Below are 17,089 nucleotides of genomic sequence, written 5' to 3'. Positions count from 1 at the left end.
TTCATTCCGGTGTGGCATAGATTGTTGCCCATAAAGACTTTAAGGTTTGGCATTTGACCCTGAGAGGACAGCCAAAAAGCGAGTTGATTGGTACCATGTAAGCCAATCAAACACTGTAAAAGAATATCATGCAACTTAAAAGCATCCAAAACCCCAGAACATGTCTTTACTGGTATCAACACCATACCAGTTTAGCTGCAGTTGGAGATACATCCTTGAAACTTAAATGTTAGGGTTAGGGATTATGGAGATTGAGAAGCTTTTGTGCGTTTTTAGAATAGAGTTACAGTGTAGGCTTGTATGGTTATAGAAATATGGAAGTTTTGGATGGTTAGGCCGACAAACAGTCCGGTTTAACAACCTTTGAAAGGAATACAAAGGGTGTAGCCTACTGTGAGATATTGTATTGTTGCATATTAATTCATTATTTTAAAATGATGACAAGAGTCAATTTTACATTATGTGAACGGCCTTGGTCCCCCAGTACGTTCTGTCTCTTTAAATCTGGAGGGGAACTGTGCGTCTCGATTGTCAAAAGTTACTGGGCAGTCGTGGCCGCCTCAAGGACTGCACGCAACCTGATCAACAGCTGCTTGCCATTTAGAGTTTTTGAGAATGCTTTTTGATTCCGCTCGATAGCAGCATTTGTAAAAACAATGCAGTCCCGAATAAGACTTGAAATTTGACAACGCTTGGACCTAAAACGTATTGTCTCCTTTGGAAGATGAAGTAATCCGGTTAGGTTTGCGTAATGTTGAAACGTTCTTACTCCCCGTTACTCCGTCAACATCTGGATTAACCATTTGAAGTCAACGGTCCAGAAATCATTCATTTTGAATCTATTATCTTGTTCGTTGGCTCTCACGAGTGTCCTGGACTGTAATTTTTTGGGATGACTTTTCGGATGAATTTTGCACATAGATTATGCAGTCTTTAGGATGGGTGCGAACAATGGGAAACAGTACGGGAGCGAAGGTAGGTTTTTGGAATGTCCAGACTTGGTAAAAGTATCGTGAGGTGGTTGTGATTTTAAGATTGTAGTCTTCATCTTTTTCATCTCATCTATTTTATATTGAATTGTACGTAGCTTTGGGTATTTCCCCCCAGAATATGACATGACCCTGGTTACGTCCCATTATTCGAGTAAACGTCCACCCCTTCCTCCATAAAATTACTGTAAAGGGCAAGTCCTTGAATTATTTGCCGAAGTGTCCTTTATTAAAGAAGTTAGGTGGTGTAGGGCACTGTGTTTCCGTGATGATGCAGGCCTTTGTATTGTATGAAGATGTAGATTATACATCAAAAGCCTACCTCTCAGTGACAGATATGGTGACATATGATGACAGAGTGTAATTCGAGTGGGAAGTTACATTTACAAGACACATTTCCCACATTTTCAGGAATGAAAAATAGGTAATAGTAAGATCAATGTCTATAACACATTTCAAGCTTTGTTAACCCTTCAGCATCCTTTCTGCATTTAGGACTTTGGTCTTATTAGTTTGTAATCACTTCTACACCTCTAGCAATCAATGCCTAAGTAACATCCCCTTTACCACATTAGCAAAAGCAGAAGACAGGAAGTGGGAACTTTTTAAAAACTGTTTTCCACAAATACCAGCAGGCGCCTTGACCATCTCTAGGTCAGAATCGGTCAGAAGCACATGGAGTCTGGAGATGAGCCTAATGTGTACAATTACTACAGTCTGATACAGGTTATATGTTCTTCATTTTAAGGATGTTTTTCGCATTTTTCTTCATTGTTATGCTTTATTGGATAGTTTTGACTTGTGACTTGTGACATGAAAGGTAGGGAGAGAGACAGGGAAGACATGCACCTAAGGGCCCGGGCCAGATTCCAACCCAGGGCCACCATGGTAAGGACCCTGCCTTCATGGGATGCGCACTTATCCGTGCGACCGTGGCACCTCAAGGGTTTTCACTTGGTTCTGTTGGAGAGTTCTCTATAGCATTACAGTGAAGACAGGGACAGAGCTAGACATTCGTGGCTGGAGGAGCCCACAGAAGAACATCTGCATGGACCTTCATCCAGAGGCTGTGAGTCACTTTCGAGGACTGTGGTGGAAGCCAGAGCAGATGTGCTGGCTCAGTGATGTCACCACAACAACGTCGTCTGCCTCACACAGCAGTTTGGAGGAGAAGGACACATACGATGTGCATTAGGCCTCTCTAAAGGGTAGTAATATTCTAGTCATGCATGTATGTGAATGTGTGGATATGTGCGCGTGTACATATGTCAAGGGGAGATGTATAGAATTTGAAAAGCACTATAAGTCTTATGAGTGAGGAGTTCCAAGAAGGCTAAACCTTTTAAACAACAGAGGCAGGCCTCTTTTAACAGACTAGCTCTACAGATTACATTTTCTCCTTTTGTGCTTTTACATGCACACAACTCAAGCCAACTCAGTGAAAACGACTTTCCTTGATGTGTGTGTACTTAGGCGTGAGTCGTGGGTGTGACTGTTTGGGAATACCTCTTAGCCTCTCACGCTGGGTGAAAGCACTGACCTCCTGTTCTTAGAGAAGCCACAACGCTGTATTTATGATCTGACGGAGGAATGAAGAGCAATAAACAACTGCCCCACCAGCAGGCCTCAGCTCCTCTTAGGAGTCTCATGGAGAACGAGTAGAACAACAACTGGGGGAAGAGGGAAACAGGACCGAATCTAAACATGAAACGTTTACTGGTTTTATTTGTTGGCATCATTTTGGGTTGTTGGTCATGAGTCGGGATTGGGCCATCTTCTCAGCAGTCCAATGGTGTAGACCTCATGCCCTGACTAACTGTGTTTCCTGAATGTTCTCTCACAGGCAAAGGGAGCTCCAGCATCTCTTCTGACATTAGTTCAAGTACGGATCACACACCGACTAAAGCTCCAAAGAATGTAGCTACCACCGAAGGTAAGGCATCTGGTGTTCATTATTCACCCCCCACCCCCGCCCCCTTTCCTCATCCCCCATCTTCCCCCATCTCTTTCCTGAACACCCCCCCCCCCTTCTCTTTTTTGTTATACTGCCTATTTTTGGAGAAACTTGTGTGTTCCTGGGATAACCCTAAATTGAAAACAAACTCACGGCTCCCATCAGACCCAAGTAGCCAAAGGCCTTTCTTGTCCGCTATTTCAAACCTCCATCCCCCTCACAGTGGAAGAATGCTTGTCCAAACTGTGGTTATATCATGGCTAATGTGTGGCCTGTGTGTGAATTCTGCGTGTATGTGTGTGTAGGTTTTCAGCAGTTTAGAATGTGTTTCACATAACTGTCTTTAGTGTCTACCAAGCTTCAATCTTCTGTTCCATCATATTCAAAGGTCAGGCAATTTTCAAACACTTAAATACTCCCTTTTTTTGCATAGTCTCCTATCTTTTTTTATACGTGCTTTGAGGAATGAGGTATTGTGGGATTCAGTAGACCACAAGAAAACCAACTCGTAGTCTAGCCTGTAGTTTTAACTGTCACTCAGCCAGACAGTGGAAGGTGTAGATGAGGGACAGTAGAGATGGCAGAATGAACAAGGTCTCACCATGGCACTGCGTGGAACAGCAGATTTGAAAGCAGTTCTGTTGCAAGTGTGCCACTCAGTATGAATACCTTTGGCAAAGACCTCCGTCTACAATCCAGTCCTATAGAGTGCGGTTATGTAATAACAATCAAATGTGCGAAAGGTTAATGGGTCAATTCATAGGGACTTTGAGTTGGTGCACAGTCTGAATTTCAGACAAGGCACTGTATTGTTTTCCTCTAAGCTGTGACGGAAATGCTGACTCACTGGAAATCTGCAAATCCAGAGGCTTCTGGAACACCAGACCAAGGAATTATGGGAAATGGATCATTTGGCTGCTTGTGTCTGCTGGGAGAACAACCTGCGTGAGACAGGAGGTCGAGGCTGGTGGCTGCCTGACCAGAATAGGCCTCCAGGGTTATGACAGAAATGGGAACCTTTTTCATACTGCTAAGTGGGAGTAAATGCATGGCCTGGAACTCACACAACCACAATACCCCACCACCCACCCCGCCCCCCCACTCACTCACTTACCGACCCCGCCCCCCACCCATCCCCCCCAGGCCTTCAACACACACTTATACAGTACACATGCACACACACACAAGCCCCAAGAGCCATTTAAACGAATCAGGATGCAGTCTGGCCTGCTCAGATTGTGAGTAAGATGATCATCTGGATCCATCAGAGGTTTTACCCGGTACGTGCTGTTGAATAGGAGCGGATGGTCTCCAGTCCGTGGATCGGCTCGTGTTAGGATTCAGCAGCGATGTTGCTTTAACAACACAGCACTCTCTCTCTCTCTCTCTCTCTCTCTCTCTCTCTCTCTCTCTCTCTCTCTCTCTCTCTCTCTCTCTCTCTCTCTCTCTCTCTCTCTCTCTCTCTCTCTCTCTCTCTCTCTCTCTCTCTCTCTCTCTCTCTCTCTCTCTCTCTCTCTCTCTCTCTCTCTCTCTCTCTCTCTCTCTCTCTCTCTCTCTCTGCTCTGTTATCATGCTGGCCCGAACATGGCCTTGACTTGGTTTTAAAGAGGAGTGTCTCACTGTGAGTATCAAGTTACTGTGAGACTCACTCTCTTGCCTATCCTCTGACCAGAACATCCAGTTGTCGGCCATGTTTCTTGCTATGAAGAAGCAAAAGGAAAAGGCACCTCCCTCTCATGAAACCCAAGAACAAAAGCTGTGCATTTGGGCATTGCCTCGTGATGAAGTCATCCAGCATCATTTGAATTATTGAGGAGAGCTTGCGGCTGACGTGCTTACGAGCTGCCGACCGTGCATTCCTCCGGTGGGATGAGATTCAGCAGTCGCGTCACAGTAGGGCTTCACCTCTGACCTCTCGGCGTCTGGTCGTGGAAGCCCCTGCTCCAGCAGCCCTGTACCCCAGGGTACCTCAGGAATGTGGCTCGGCCATGGAAATAGCGTGCGTAAAATAGACGGCACGTCAGCGCAGTCGACAACCAGGACTGGTGTGGAGACATATCCCGCATCCTGGGGATGAGTGTCGGCCTTCTTCAGCCCCCGATAAGGGAAAGAGCAAGTGGGGAAGTTGAGCCTATCACGGCCATGTTACTGTGAGACAGCATGCTCGATACAGGCGTATCTGGGATTAGTTATGGCACCAGGAAGGCAGCGTAGAAACAGGGAATGCTGAGAAAAATACTCATGCCTGCTTCCTTCCTGTCTGCCGGGGGAACAAGGGACACAGGATAACAGAGTGTGTGGGGAAAGTTATGTATTAGCGTGCTTGAGAGACACATTCTCACTATTGAAACTTCAGAAGTAATTGAAAATTATTTAATAACCCACCCATGGAACTTGTTACATATCTTACCATGAAGTCAGATATAACGTTTTTGTCCTCACAACTGTAATTGTTCTGGTGTGTTCCCCTGTGGCCTTCCCGGGGTCAGAACAAGGATCGTCTGAGCAGTCTAAACACTGCTGAGTAAAGAACTCTCCTGTCTCCAACATGTTAATATTTTGACCCTCCCAAGGGCCATAAATCCCCCGTACTTCATCTATTTGTAAACCATCCCCTTACTCTCATGAACTTTTTTTCATCCTGTCTATGGGACTATGCACTATGAATGATTCATCTGTGAAATATGTTGTTTGTGGATGTTGTCCTGTAACCAACACTGCTTGGATGTAAGGTTATCTTCACAGAGGCTCCTCGTGATTTCCTTGAGGTTCTACCCAAACCTTCAGGTTGCCCTCCAGTCAGATTGTGAAGGAACACAGGTCATACAGTCAGGGGCGTAGACAGAATAATATTTTTGGGTAGGCCTAGAAAAATATGGATAGGCTTCTTTTCAGTTTTTTTTACCTGGTGTATAATTTATAATAATATTTTTTGGGTAGGCCTTAGAACAAATTGGGTAGGCCTGTGCCTACCCAGGCTTACCAGTGGCTATGCCCCTGCATACGGTATATCTGCTATGGTGGCGGTCTCTTTCTAAACAAACAATAACAGACGCCTGACAAACTTCACACTTGCGTAGCTGCTGTGTGTTTTCAGAGCGTTGCTGAAACGTTTCGGCCGTGCCCAAGTTGTGGGTCCAGCCACCATTTGTTCTGCAGCTCGACAGCTGTGTTGAGAGGTGCTCCGACAGGCAGGCTGGTTTGTTTAGATGAGGAAGGCTCGCTGTTTCTACTGGGAAACGTCTGGCAGGTGCCAGACTAGCCCTCAAGACCCCGACTCTTGTGTTTGACTGCTGCTGGGGGATTACCAGGAGCAGTGTTTGAGCTTTATCCCTGTCTGGGGAGAAGAACTTTAAAACATGTTCACTTTAGCAATTCTTTACAGATGGAATCGTATATGATATGTGTGGTGTGTACAGTATTGTGTGAAGAGTTAGTATGACTGGAGACAGGAGAAGGGTTTGTCTTACAGTCTTGTTTGTTTTACAAATCTGTTGTGCTTATTCAACGGAAAAAAAACCTGTGAAAGAAGAAGGCCATCGCTGTATACAGTCTGCTGTATCCACCACAGCCTCTGTCTACCTCCCCTCCCCCTTCTTGCTTCGCTCCCAGAGTCAGGAAATTTGAGCGAAAAGTCACCGAAAAAGGGCTGGAGCCGAGATTGTGAAAGAAAAAGAAAAACAAGTGGAAGTGGTTTACTGAAGGAGGAGGGGAAGGAAGGCCGGCCGTTGAGCAGCTTTCCATCTCATAACTCTCCTCAGATCACTGCTTAATCCTCTCCTCTCCTCTCCTCTCTCTCTCTCTCTCTCTCTCTCTCTCTCTCTCTCTCTCTCTCTCTCTCTCTCTCTCTCTCTCTCTCTCTCTCTCTCTCTCTCTCTCTCTCTCTCTCTCTCTCTCTCTCTCTCTCTCTCTCTCTCTCTCTCTCTCTCTCTCTCTCTCTCTCTCTCTCTCTCTCTCTCTCTCTCTCTCTCTCTCTCTCTCTCTCTCTCTCTCTCTCTCTCTCTCTCTCTCTCGAACGCAGTTGCCATTTTGCTTTCCCTCTACTGAAACCCACTTTTCAGTGTTATAACTACAGCATGTTTGACAGGAGTGAGGGAAAGGAAGCCATTTGGCAGGAGCACACTCCTGCATGTTAGATTTTGGCCTCGCACGGATGGTTTGGCTTGCAATACACCTGGGTCTAAGTGATTATGTGTGCCAGTATGACGTCAGAGGTGGTTAACAGGCTTTACCTCGCATTGGCTGAACTCGTTTTCTGGACTTATCTCCACCTCTCTCCTCCAGGTTTTTTATCATTACGCAGCATAGTGACAGTCGAGACGGAGGCAGCTATGACCTGTGGATGAGAGGAAAATGACAGCCCTACATCCTTACACCCCTCACTGCCAAAGAGGGAGACTTGTAGCAATGTCGCCTTCCAAGCTCCCTGCATCCTACCCCCTTCACTCTCTCTGGGGCTCCCACCACATGAGATCACTACATCGGTTCCCCATCATAACCAAACCAACTCTTTGGGCTCATGTTGGTTTCCCCCAGTCCTCTGTGATCTGCTGTGCACATGTGTGACACGAGGCAAATGCTCCCTACGGTTTTACTGTGGCACATTTACCGTAGCTGTCACCCCACACTTGCTGTCTGTACTGCACCCCATCTAAAGGTGGCCCAACGTTCAAAAACCCCACCTCAAACTCACTCAATAGAGCGGAAACTCTGTTTGCCCGCGCTCGATATCCTGATTTAGCGAACGGTAAATTCTGCGTCACCTCCTTATGTTTCACAGTCAGTGCTGTGCAAGAGACTGGATCAGTCGGGCCCTGATGCAAGATTGCTTTTGGAGCCCAGAATGTCATCTCCGTTCTGGGGAATTAGTACTGTGATAAATAGACACACACAAAGGCCTCTCGCTCTCTCTGTCTCTCTCTGTCTCTCCCTGTCTCTCTCAATGTCTCTCACTCTCGCTCTCTCCCTCTCTTTCTCTATGAGGGAGGGAACTATAGTAGAGCAAACCCCAGGTCTGGCGGTCTGTCGGATGTTTGAGCGCCTGCAGTCCTTGCAGAAGATTTACGAAGTGAGGAGACGTGAGACGGAGGGGGAGGAGAGAGGGAGGGGGAGACGAGGGTAAGGAGAGGAGAGAAGGAGGTGGAAGATAGAGGAGAGGAGAGAAGGAGGTGTAGTAGAGAAGGAGGAGGGGAAGGAGAGGAGAGCAGAGCAGCGAGCAGGATGATGAGGACAAAAGGAGGGTGGAGAGGAAAGCGAGAAGGAGGGGGAGGAGAGGTGGAGAAGGAGGAGAGAGCATGAGAGAAGGAGGGGGGAGCGCAGAGAAGCAGGAGGAGAGGGAGAGGAGAACAATAGAGAGAGAAGGAGGGGGAGGGATAGGAAAGAAGGAGGAGGAGGATAGACACAGGGGTGGAGAGGAAAGAGGGAGAGGGAGGATAGGAGAGAGGGAGCCTATGTGTCCTTGGAGCAGACAGGGAGGCCCTCAGAGGCCCTGAGCCTGGAGGATACTAATGTTGTTTTTGGGGGTGCATGTCAGAGGTTCAAGAGGAGCCCTACTGCACATGCTCAGCGAGATACATACTAGGTGTGGGAGCCTGGGTCAGGGCTAGAAAAGGGAGAAAGGCCATGGGGGTGGGAGGGAGCCAGGCATTTTGGAACTCCCACAGTTTCCTGCCCCAGTATGCACGTCGTGAGTGGAACGCAAGGCCCCATTGTACTCTGAGCTTGTCTAGTGACGTAACAGCTTCCTGTAGTGAAGGCCCTTGTGATAGGCAAGCTGTTCAGCCACACTGAAATTTCAACTCACACCTCAGCAATTGACCCTGCTCTCACCTAACTCCTAACTCACAGCACGGTTGCACAAGCATCTTGTATATACTCTTGTCAAACTATGTACTCAAATCAAACTGAAAACCTGATCTATGTTGGGACGTTCTGAAATCCCCTGAATCCATGTGGATTTTCTCATGACATGCTATTTACCTCCTATAGGTGGATTTGGAAAAGTGACTTGACACAAGACAATCAATTGCTAGTTAGGGTTTGAAAGTTCCCACACTTTCCCACGGCATCCCCATGGTCACCCTTCTAGTCAGGGCAGGAAGACCTCAGTGGAAAGTCTGGAGGGAAGGAATGTGTCACAGGAGTAAGGGGCACTGAGGTAATAGATTGGTCTGTCTTGCCAGATGCTGCAGCATTAGTCGAGGAACTTTCTTCACAGTCCTGAGAGATTTTACGAAGAGGTCCTCAGTTTATTACTGGACTGCGTCGAGGTTTCACCCTGTCTGATGTGCACTTGTCTCAGGCTCTGGTATCAGCAGCCTTGTTGTTTTTTTTGTTACTTCTCTTCCCTCTTTTTTTGGGAGGGGGGGGCGGTGGCCTTCTCTCACTTTCTCCCTCTTGTGGTGCTTGTGTGTTGGTTCTCTCCCCTCTGGCTCTTTTCCCTTTCGTTCCTCCTCTACGTTCGAGTCACTTTAACGGATGAATTCACCATACCGACACATGCACGGGCCCCGGGCTCTTGTTCATGCAGTCGCCGAATCTACCGATGCTTCTCATTGATGGACTTTGGACTTCCGGTTTTAAAGAATGCTTCGCCACATGCGAAGTGAGCTTAGCCTTTGTTAATGAGATCCTGCTGAGGAGAGGGTTAGAGGAGAGGGAGAACTTCAGTGGATCGTCACTCCGTAAGGCATCCATGGTGAATGCTTTGGTGTGGTGACAAACTCAGAGCACACGCATTTCTCTTTTATTTTCCTCCCTGTCTCTTGTGCCCAGTCCAACTTTAAAGGCCAGATGTTCGACTGTTTTGTCTGATATCTCCGACTGAAGAAAGTTTCCACTTATCTGGGGGTTCATGTGAAGGGCAATGCAGGTTAACAAACAGGTTTGACAATCAAAACAAGACAAGAAGTGTTTGTGTTTGGAACGGTCAGGATTGGTTGGTAGTTCCGTGCGAAAGTAGAGCATTCAGAAGCTGGAGAAGAGTTGGACTCTGCAAATGAAGTTCTGGATTTGGTCACTAAAATTGAACTAAACTGAGTGGTTGAGCATGCTGCCAGGCCATAGCCACAAAACAAAGACTGATCTATATTGTTCCAAGATGTTCTTCTCCGTGTTTCAACCTGGGATTGTTTCTTTTTTCAAGTCATTTGTTTTGGCTGGATCCTCATGTTATGTCTGCCTTGTTGTTTATCTGCATACTTGGGTTGGTCTACAGTCCCACCAGCTTTGTTTGTCCAGGGTTGACGGTTTTCACAAGAAGACCAGAATGATCTTAGACTGTCAAAAGGGACTTTGTGTGACTCCTAATGGCGAGTGAGTGTTTGGCTCGAGATGTTGTGCCCGTCTTTCGGCATCTCTCCAACATTGGGTCCTCATGAAGCGTAGAACCACAGAGGGAAGTTCAACTTTTATAACTTATGGTCTGGCTGGAGAGGTTCAACCCATGCGAAGGTTGGAGTCAACGTTTTCTCGTAACACTCTGTTTTCAATCAAAAGTTATTAAACAATTGAAACTGCGGAGAGGTCCGTTTCCGTAGCAAACAGTAGTGGGGTAATGTTTAGCAAGGGTTTGGATCTTTGGTTCTAGTCTGTGAGAAGCAGACTTTCCGACTCAAACCACTGCTTCACACTTGATCCGTGTTTATTCATTTATAGAAAGCAGATGGCACCATCAGCCGGTTGACAAGGACTACTTGGTCTCCTTGAGAAATTCATCTTCTTTTTTGTTTGACCCATCCTTATAAACTCTGCTGGTCCTCGAAAAAGAAACCCAGGTGCTCGCTCCGAATGAAAAGAACACAATGGGAAACTGTCTTTGGTGAAGTCTTCCCACCAGCTGTGTGGAGGGCGTGGATTGGAGTGATGGGAGGGAAATGTAGCCTAATTAACAGCACTGGGATTCTCTAGTCTTGGAACACTCATAGGATCAGTGACACGTGTAATTGCGCCATTTGGAAAGTCGCTTCTTGGCCAGTGGCAGATGGTTGTGTCTCCTGCATACTGTGCGAACTCCACTGCATTAGCCAGCGTGTGGATCATTAAGCAGTGGCCTGCTCATCCATCACATCCAATAGATCAAGCGGCGTGGCTGTCAGGCATTCCCGAGGCAGATGTTTTCCCCCTGTCCACCGCTCACTTGAGCCGAGTGATATGTCGTATGTGTGTTTCGAAGTTATGTCGGAGAAGCATTGCCTAAACACAGGCTAAATCCACAAACACGAGGGATTAGCTCTGGAATCTGCACATATTTATGAAGTGCTAGAAAAAACATAGGAGCTTAGAACAACTATTCGCCATCACTATTTGGACAGGAATGAACACATTTGAGAGGCATATCCCCCTCCCCCCTTTTTTTTCTTTCATTGGGCCACTAAACCCCCTGGGTGTTAATGAAATATTGGTCCTCTATTGGGGCTCTGTGGAAGTGACACGTGTCACCACAAATTAGATCTGCTTTCGGGGACACATCCAACTGTGACCACTGTACATGCTGGCGTTTCATGTTAAACACGTCCTATCATTCAAGTGGAACCCGCAAAGAAAGGACCACCCCAGAGAAGTGCAGCCCAAGTGTTCCACCGCCAAGGCCACCGCTAGCCCCTGATAGCTACCAACCCACAACCACAGCCCAATGACATTTCCGATAGTGGATGAGATATGTTTTCCCAATATGGACTTGTAGTATGACATAAAGATTCCAGTCCTCAATCTCTACTGTTTAGAAGTATTCCTTAGGTTTGGAGAGTTTTTGTCTGAGGCCTAGCGAGGAAGGCTGTACCTTTTTCACCTCGTGTTTCAGTCAGGTCCGATAGCAAGGACATGTCCCCGAGAGAGGATGAGCCTGTGGATGTCATCACTCCCTGGCCAAGTCAGACTGATCTCAGGTCAGGCCTGGAATGCACATCTGCAGGATGGAGTAGCTGTCTGTCTGTCTGTCTGTCTGTCTGTCTGTCTGTCTGTCTGTCTGTCTGTCTGTCTGTTTGCCTGCCTGCCTGCCTGCCTGCCTGCCTGCCTGCCTGCCTGCCTGCCTGCCTGCCTGCCTGCCTGCCTGCCTGCCTGCCTGCCTGCCTGCCTGCCTGCCTGCCTGCCTGCCTGCCTGCCTGCCTGCCTGCCTGCCTGCCTGCCTGCCTGCCTGCCTGCCTGCCTGCCTGCCTGCCTGCCTGCCTGCCTGCCTGCCTGCCTGCCTGCCTGCCTGCCTGCCTGCCTGCCTGCCTGCCTGCCTGCCTGCCTGCCTGCCTGCCTGCCTGCCTGCCTGCCTGCCTGCCTGCCTGCCTGCCTGCCTGCCTGCCTGCCTGCCTGCCTGCCTGCCTGCCTGCCTGCCTGCATGTCTGTCTGTATGTCTGAGTGTCTGTTCACACAAATCTACATGACAGGCAGAAAGAGGGACACCCAGACAGCTCAGAGACAGCTGACTATGTCTGAATGCATCTATAAATCCACATAATTGAATTTCCATGATTAACGTTAAAAGCTCCCTCTAAATGTCCTATTTAGATATTGGCTGCGGTGCCACCATATATTTTGACATCACATGACATCATAAAGTGTCCAGTTGCTGCTCTTGACTAAGGTGTGACCCAAATAATAACCAGAGACCAGCCATAATACCAAGAATGGTGAATTACTCTGTAGGTCAGGATCTTGGCATTGGTTTGGCATTGGAATAGTATTTGTTGTCCTTTTGGGAATCATTTATTAATGGTGGAGAGATATATTGTGGAGCTCCTTCCCACACTCATGTTTTCGTGCAGGAGGCTTGACAGCTGAAGAAAATGAAGGTGGGGAGATTAAGACACCGGCATATTTCCCCTAAACATTTCTCCTCTTATCATGCAATTGTACGAGTGTCCCAACCATAAGATTCATATTTCAACATGCGGTAATACCTCATTTCTAGCTGATAATACCCCTCGGCACACCAGAACAACTAAGGTGACATCACTTCCTTTCAAGGGCTTTCAGTGATTCCTATCAGTCCGAGTGAACTCCCCCTGCTTTCAGGGGTGAGGAGGAGGAGACGATAACATCAGTGGAGAGCACTCAGCACCCTGCCTATGATCTCCTGGCCCCACCAATCAGATCTAACACAGTGGGCCAAAGTGGGCGCGGCCGGCCCGGTCTCACGCCACCATCGCCACGGTGATGGGATCCAGCCGGAGCCTTCTCTCACGCCTGCAGCCGCTGGCCTCCCGGCGGCGCCGTGCGGCAGGCAATCAGCGCACATCTGTCAGGAAGGAGCGCTGTTTACACAGGGCCAGCCGCACAGCACCAACCGCACCACCAAGAGCCTCAGCTGCTCTCTTTGAACCAGACGGGTTCTTCTGATAAGGAGGCCCCCCTCTGATTGCCGTTTGAGCGCGTGCAAGATAAACTCGACACTTCGTTTTCACACAAACATCCCATAATGGCAAACATAATGACATCCATGGCAACACTAGTTTGGCCCCGTTGATAATAAAAGAGTGAATGGCTATGGTGCCATCTGTGCTACAAAGGATTTTAGTTGCTTTGCGTTCTCATGGAGTAGACAATAACAAATGGCTTTATTGTTTAAAAAAAAAAAAATAAGGCAGCGGTCAAGTGTTCCATAAAAATGAATGGTTAGAAAGTGTTCCTCCGCAATAGCAAAAAAAAATTACAGAAGAAAAATGGGTATTGACTTTTGTGGGAACAATACTTCATGGTTTTCAGACTGAGAAAAGACACATATTTAACACGAAAAGTCTCCTTTTTTTCTCCCTTCTACAATGCATGTGATTGATATCTTTCTCTCTGCTTTGCCTCTCTGTCTCACTCTGTCTCTCTCTTTCTCTCCCTCTCACACTCTCTTTCCCTCCCCTTTCTCTCCATATATTCAGGCTCCGACCCGAGCGTGCGGACCCTAAGCACCCCCAGCCCTGGCCTCATCCTGCCCCCCTCCCATTCCCCCCTAGCCCTCCCCAGCAACGGCCATGAGTCCACCTCCTCCTCCTCCTCCGCCCCAGCAGAAACAGTTGCCATGGTGCATTCCCAACCGGGCCAGCACACACGCACCCGCCAATCAAAAGGCCACCACCACGCCGCCATCGACCTCCTCCCCGACCACATCCTCCTGCAGATCTTCAGCCACCTGCCCACCAATCAGCTGTGCCGCTGCGCGCGGGCGTGCCGCCGCTGGTACAACCTGGCGTGGGACCCTCGCCTGTGGGCCACGGTCCGCTTGACCGGGGAGCTGCTCCACGCCGACCGCGCCCTCCGGGTGCTGACTCACCGGCTGTGCCAGGATACCCCCAACGTGTGTCTGACCCTGGAGACGGTGGTGGTGTCTGGCTGCAGGAGGCTCACCGACCGGGGCCTGCACATGGTGGCCCAGTGCTGCCCGGAGCTTCGGCGCCTGGAGGTGGCCGGCTGCTACAACATCTCCAACGAGGCCGTCTTCGAGGTGGTGTCCCGCTGCCCCAACCTGGAGCACCTCAACCTCTCAGGTAACCTCGGGAGGCGTTTCTCTTGTGTCATTATTCTGGGAGTCCCAAGTTGTGAGTGAGTTGAAATCGAAAGTGCCGGGTACTCCCAAACGTAGCAGACAAGGTTCCCGAACCGTCGAGCGTGCTTAGTCCCCAGCTTTGTCGAGGAGTGGCTGCTACTTGACATCACAGACATCTGCGGTCCCCCGCTCAAAGAGCCATTCTTCTCAGTCCTTCTACGGCTTCTCCTGCTTCTGAAGCTGCTAAAAGCATTAAAGGAGTTTGGAGCGCTCTGCCAGCCTTCTGCTCCCATGTGGGGGAGGAAAGGCTCGCTCCAGCTCCAAGAGCAGGACTATGTTCCTCCACACCAGCTAGTGCACCAGTCTGCTGCTTTCATCAAGGAAATGACACAAAAAACATTGACTTTGACTGGACTTTGGTGGCCAAGTGAAACCAGCGCCATTAACCAAAGGAAGTAGGCTCTTTGTTGTAAAAATAGCCTCAAACGCTTACGGGGTATTCTAAAAGCTTAGAATAATGAAATGAAGATGTAATTCTTTAACTGGAAAGGATTGATCCCCAGACACGTTTTTCCCTGAGAAAAGGGACTCGATATTGTTATATCCAAGTTGGTCATGCCTTTAGTGAAAAGTAGGCCTCTTGGTTAGGCAGTCGGCCAGATAGAGCAGGTTCTGCTATGGCACCCTCAAGTGGTCTTGTATTGCTTCGTCATCCCCAGAAAAGCCATAGAGAAACCAGTGCATTATGGAGAAAACCATGCTCAATGAAATCACTGCTAACAGCAGAGTCAAGATCAACTCGTTAACCTCCCCGTTACCTCCCTGTTCCCTCCCAGGCTGCTCCAAGGTGACCTGTATCAGCCTCACCCAGGAGGCCTCAGTCCAGTTGCCCCCCCTGCACGGGCAGCAGATCTCCATCCACTTCCTGGACATGACCGACTGCTTCTCCCTGGAGGACGAGGGCCTGCGCACCATCGCCTCCCACTGCCCGCGCCTCACCCACCTCTACCTGCGGCGTTGCACGCGGCTGACGGACGACGCGCTACGCCACCTGGCCCTCCACTGCCCCTCGGTGCGCGAGCTCAGCCTCAGTGACTGCCGCCTGGTGGGGGACTTTGGGCTGCGCGAGGTGGCCCGCCTGGAGGGCTGCCTGCGCTACCTGAGCGTGGCGCACTGCGGGCGCATCACCGACGTGGGGGTGCGTTACGTGGCGCGCTACTGCCCACGGCTCCGCTACCTGAACGCGCGGGGCTGCGAGGGGCTCACGGACCACGGGCTGGGGCACCTGGCGAGGAGCTGCCCCAAGCTGCGCTCCCTGGACGTGGGCAAGTGCCCGCTGGTGTCGGACAGCGGGCTGGAGCAGCTGGCGATGTACTGCCAGGGCCTGAGAAGGCTGAGTCTGAGAGCGTGTGAGAGCGTGACGGGACGAGGGCTGCGCGCGCTGGCTGCCAACTGCTGCGAGCTGCAGCTGCTCAACGTGCAGGACTGTGAGGTGTCGCCGGACGCGCTGCGCTTTGTCAGACGACACTGCAGACGTTGTGTCATCGAGCACACAAACCCTGGCTTTTTCTGAAAGAGGTGAAAAGATGGGGGGGACAGTGATTTCGGGCTCTGACAAGTGGATGTTGCAACATTCCTGCTCTGGGGTTTCACGCATGAGAGGAGCAAAGTTGTGGAAGCTGGTGTGCAATATTTGCCTTTTTGTTCATTCTTTACTTGCATGGTTGTTGATAATGCTGTCTTTTGAGTACATTTATATGGAATGTATTTAACATATTTATCTGTAAAAAAAAAAAAAAAAAGGGAAACTGTTTTTCCAATGTATTGCTTGTTTTTCATCAGTTTGTGACGTATTGTTACAGCATGCTACAGCAATGAGCACTGGGTACAGAGAAGCAGGTGATACCCTTCTTATTTTACCTTTATGTTTTTTGTGCTATATCATAAGAACTTTCAAAACAGACTACCATCTACAGTTATATCATATTTATTATAAGCAGCAAATCATTTCCAACTAAACCACTAAGAATGTAGCCACACCAGCAGGAAACATGCCTGGTAACCCTAAGGTCTTGCCTGACCCTTTTCAGTCTTAATAAGTGCTTTTGGCATTTTTATAATGTGTACATTATGCACTTTAACAGATGCAAAAACACTATCACTAACAATGAGCTTGATGTGTCGACTGATTTGTTGTGCAATGTACAGGATATAGACTCAACCAAGCTTCTCCTACCAAAGAACTGAAAAGAACAGAGTGGATGTTGTTTAAATGACCAGGAACCCATTGCTGCTACAATTACTCTAATAAATGCCTTCGTAATGAACTTATTTACACCCATGAAGACTTTTTCATCTCGTCTTACAAAACCAAAGTATTCTGGCTTGTGTCTTTATTTCGACATTTATGAGCAGAATTCTTTTCTTTAGAGCTAATTTGGGTTAGGTTATCATATTACTCTAAGACCATGCAAACCCAAACTTACCCGGGTGACAAGAAGACGACAATAACTGGTGTTGTGCTGATTTATCTGAAGAAACTGAGAGGGATGGAAAACCAGAGGGATGTCATTTACACGTCCAGTTCACCAGGTGGATGAGGGCCAGTGTTTGTCTGAGCGTGTTGCAGCGCTCGAGCGCAGACTTCCTGTTTACTCATGCAACTGGTGGAATGGAGAAAAC

General features: G+C 48.6%; 1 protein-coding gene across 1 annotated transcript; it reads left to right on the top strand.

Annotated features, from left to right (window-relative positions):
• Positions 1-556: 556 nt before the first annotated feature.
• On the top strand, positions 557-16,738 carry LOC146275087 (F-box/LRR-repeat protein 7). Its single transcript, XM_084703384.1, has 4 exons — positions 557-975; positions 2,833-2,922; positions 13,803-14,408; positions 15,244-16,738. Exons 1-4 carry the CDS (start codon positions 939-941, stop codon positions 15,978-15,980), a joined length of 1,470 nt encoding a protein of 489 aa, XP_084559510.1. The 5' UTR covers positions 557-938; the 3' UTR covers positions 15,981-16,738.
• Positions 16,739-17,089: the final 351 nt, after the last annotated feature.

This window comes from Hypomesus nipponensis, chromosome 8 (assembly GCF_054491055.1).
Source record: "Hypomesus nipponensis isolate SF chromosome 8, ASM5449105v1, whole genome shotgun sequence".
Classification (NCBI taxonomy): domain Eukaryota; kingdom Metazoa; phylum Chordata; class Actinopteri; order Osmeriformes; family Osmeridae; genus Hypomesus; species Hypomesus nipponensis.
The sequence above is the reverse complement of the archived record's forward strand: the minus strand, read 5'-3'. Positions and strand labels throughout refer to the sequence as shown.